The sequence below is a fragment of the Elephantulus edwardii genome, unplaced genomic scaffold (genome assembly GCF_000299155.1).
Source record: "Elephantulus edwardii isolate Elephantulus edwardi_28Jun2011 unplaced genomic scaffold, EleEdw1.0 scaffold00097, whole genome shotgun sequence".
Taxonomy (NCBI): Eukaryota; Metazoa; Chordata; class Mammalia; order Macroscelidea; family Macroscelididae; genus Elephantulus; species Elephantulus edwardii.
This window is the reverse complement of record NW_006399847.1, coordinates 12,374,072-12,376,670: the sequence shown is the minus strand read 5'-3', so window position 1 is coordinate 12,376,670 and position 2,599 is coordinate 12,374,072. Positions and strand designations below refer to the sequence as shown.

The 2,599-nt window shown below is 38.7% G+C and overlaps 1 protein-coding gene across 2 annotated transcripts in view; it reads right to left on the bottom strand.

Annotated features, from left to right (window-relative positions):
* ANKRD12 (ankyrin repeat domain 12) overlaps positions 1-2,241 on the bottom strand; it is a 193,013-nt gene extending 190,772 nt beyond the window's left edge. For both annotated transcript variants that reach the window (XM_006891417.1, XM_006891418.1), the window contains exon 1: positions 2,155-2,241. In XM_006891417.1, the coding sequence (XP_006891479.1) occupies positions 2,155-2,241 (87 nt within the window). The remainder of the gene's footprint in view (positions 1-2,154) is intronic.
* Between the last annotated feature and the right edge of the window lie 358 nt (positions 2,242-2,599).

The following is a 2,599-nucleotide window of genomic DNA, read 5'->3' as shown; positions in this document are numbered from 1 at the left end:
GTTCAAGTATAGGTTTCACATAAGCACAATCAAATGTTCTGGGATTCCCATTCTTCTCAGAGTCAGCCACAGTTTGTTGTGATCTACACAGTCAAAAGTCTTCGCATAGTCAGTGAAACACAAATAGACATTCCTCTGGTACTCTGTACTTTCTGCCAGGATCTTAGGCTTGGAAATAAAATAGTCATTTATTGGATGATTGAAGCCAGGCTGCTCCTTAGAGACAAGGATTCGGAAGCTCCATCTGACATACTCTGGACATGTTGCAAGGCAGGATCTGTCCTTGGAGAGGGACATCATGCTTGTGAGGGGGCGGGACAGTGCAGGAGAAGAAGACCCTTGATGAAATGGATTGATTCAGTGACTGGGCTAATGGGGATAGCTATGTCAGAGACAGTAAGATTGGCACAGGATAGAGCAGGGCTTAGGTTTGTTATGCACAGAACAACAACAACTAGAAAATTAATAAACTTTCTCATCAAAATGAAAAAGAATAAAGTACTTAGTAAACACTGAAACAATAGCAATGAAAAAACCATAAACAAAATTAACTTAATACAGAAAAGAAGATAGAACAAAGAAATAAGAGCAATAAACCCACACACACTTAATGTGAATGGATTAAATGCATCAGTTAAGACAAAAAGAATAACAGAATAGGTAGGTAAGAAAATTTAACTCTTAATATGTTGCCTAAAAGAGACACAAGGACCAAGACAGACTAAACTCACAGGGTGAAAAAAAAAACACCAAACTGACAACAATTAAAAAAGGGAAGGAATGGCACTACTGCTTTCTGATAAAACAGACTGCGAAACAAAAACCAGTGTGAGAGACAAGTAAAGGGAGTATATAAACAGTCAACTGAACAAATTACATAAACAGGAGCATCTGTGGATTACATCTCAACATTGAGAAAAAAAATTCTCACCAACATGCCAATAGTTACAGAGAAAATATTTGATGCTGTCAGTGATTTCACTTTACTTGGATCCACAATCAACACCCCTGGCACTAGAAGTCAAGAAATCAAAAGATGGCTGTATTGGGAAAATATGCTGTCACAGACCTCTCCAAGGTGCTGAAGAACAATGATGATTATTTTAAAACAAGGGTGTGTCAGAGTCAGGCCATGGTCTTTTCAATTACTTGCTATGCATATGGAAGTTGGACAATGACTAAGGATGACAGAAAAAGAATAGATGGCTTTGAGTTGTGGTGTTGGAGAAGACTACTGAATATCCCATGGATGGCTAAAAGAATAAACCAGTGTGTCCTGAACAGTGATTTGGAAGCAAGTTTAGAGAAACTTCTCTTCACACACTTTGGACATGCTTTTAGGAGGGATCAGCCCTTGGTAAAAGATATGATGCTTCGAAAGGTAGAGGGTCGGCGTTAGCACAAGATGGACTGAAGCGGTAACAAGTATGCCTAAGATGATGAGAATGGTAGAGGCTACGAAAAGGTTCAGACAGGCTATTCAATAGCATCACTATGAACTGCTGTTGAGTTGATAGCACTCAACTACAACAGTGTGTTTCTGCAGATGTGCTTTGCAAGGATAACGGGCTGGTGGAAGATACGTCTAGGAAGTGTGAGATTTTAATAATTTGTTTGCTCTCTCAATGCTTATGTATGATTTCATAATTATATTACCTTAAAATAAAAAAAAGGGAAAAGACTATTAGCCCCAAGAAGACAATTCATTTCTAAGAGACTTGTCTAGAATAAGTATAGTATCCATATTACTTTTAATTTAAAGTAATTACTGTTATTGTTGTTTTTGTGCCATTGAGTCAGAAGTGACCCAGAATTGATCCGCTAGGAAGTTTTCAAAGACAATTAACTGCATGAAAGGAGAATGCTCATCCTTCTCCCAAGGGACAGCTGGTGGATTTAGACTATGTGTCTTCAGGATTGCAGTGCATCTTTTTACCTCTAGGCCATCATAGCTAACTAATTATTAAACATCCCAAAATGATGGATGTGTCAGAGGCAGTGTAATTAGCACAGGATAGAGCAGAGTTTAGGGCTGATGTACATAGGGTCGCTATAAGTCGCAAGCAACTCGATGACACATAACAACAACAAAATGATAGCTGCCACACCATCCTCAGTTCCAAAAGTCAACAAATCTTCAGCATGATCACATACCTTTCTTCCACATGGTTTTTCTACCATATTGCTGTCACTGTCAGAATTTTCACTATGAACTGATTTTGTGAACCCAGATTTGGGCATCTTACAGCTGTGCTCAGCTAGCTGTTTCTTTTATCAATCTTCTCATCCTGGACCTGTGTGAAAAAAAAAAGAAAGTCAATAAAAAAATTATATAAGAGTTATTGTATGTGTACATACCAGAGGAATGTCTCTCTCTGTTTCACTGAGTATGCAAAGGCATTTGACTGTGTGGATCACAACAAACTGTGACTGACTCTGAGAAAAATGGGGATCCCAGACCACTTTATTTTACTTATGTGAAACCTTTACCTGGACCAAGAGGCAGTCATCAGAACAGAGCAAGGAAACACTGCATGGTTCAAAACTGGGAAGGATGTGCATCAGGGATGTGCCCTGTCTCCGTATCTTTTCAATCTAT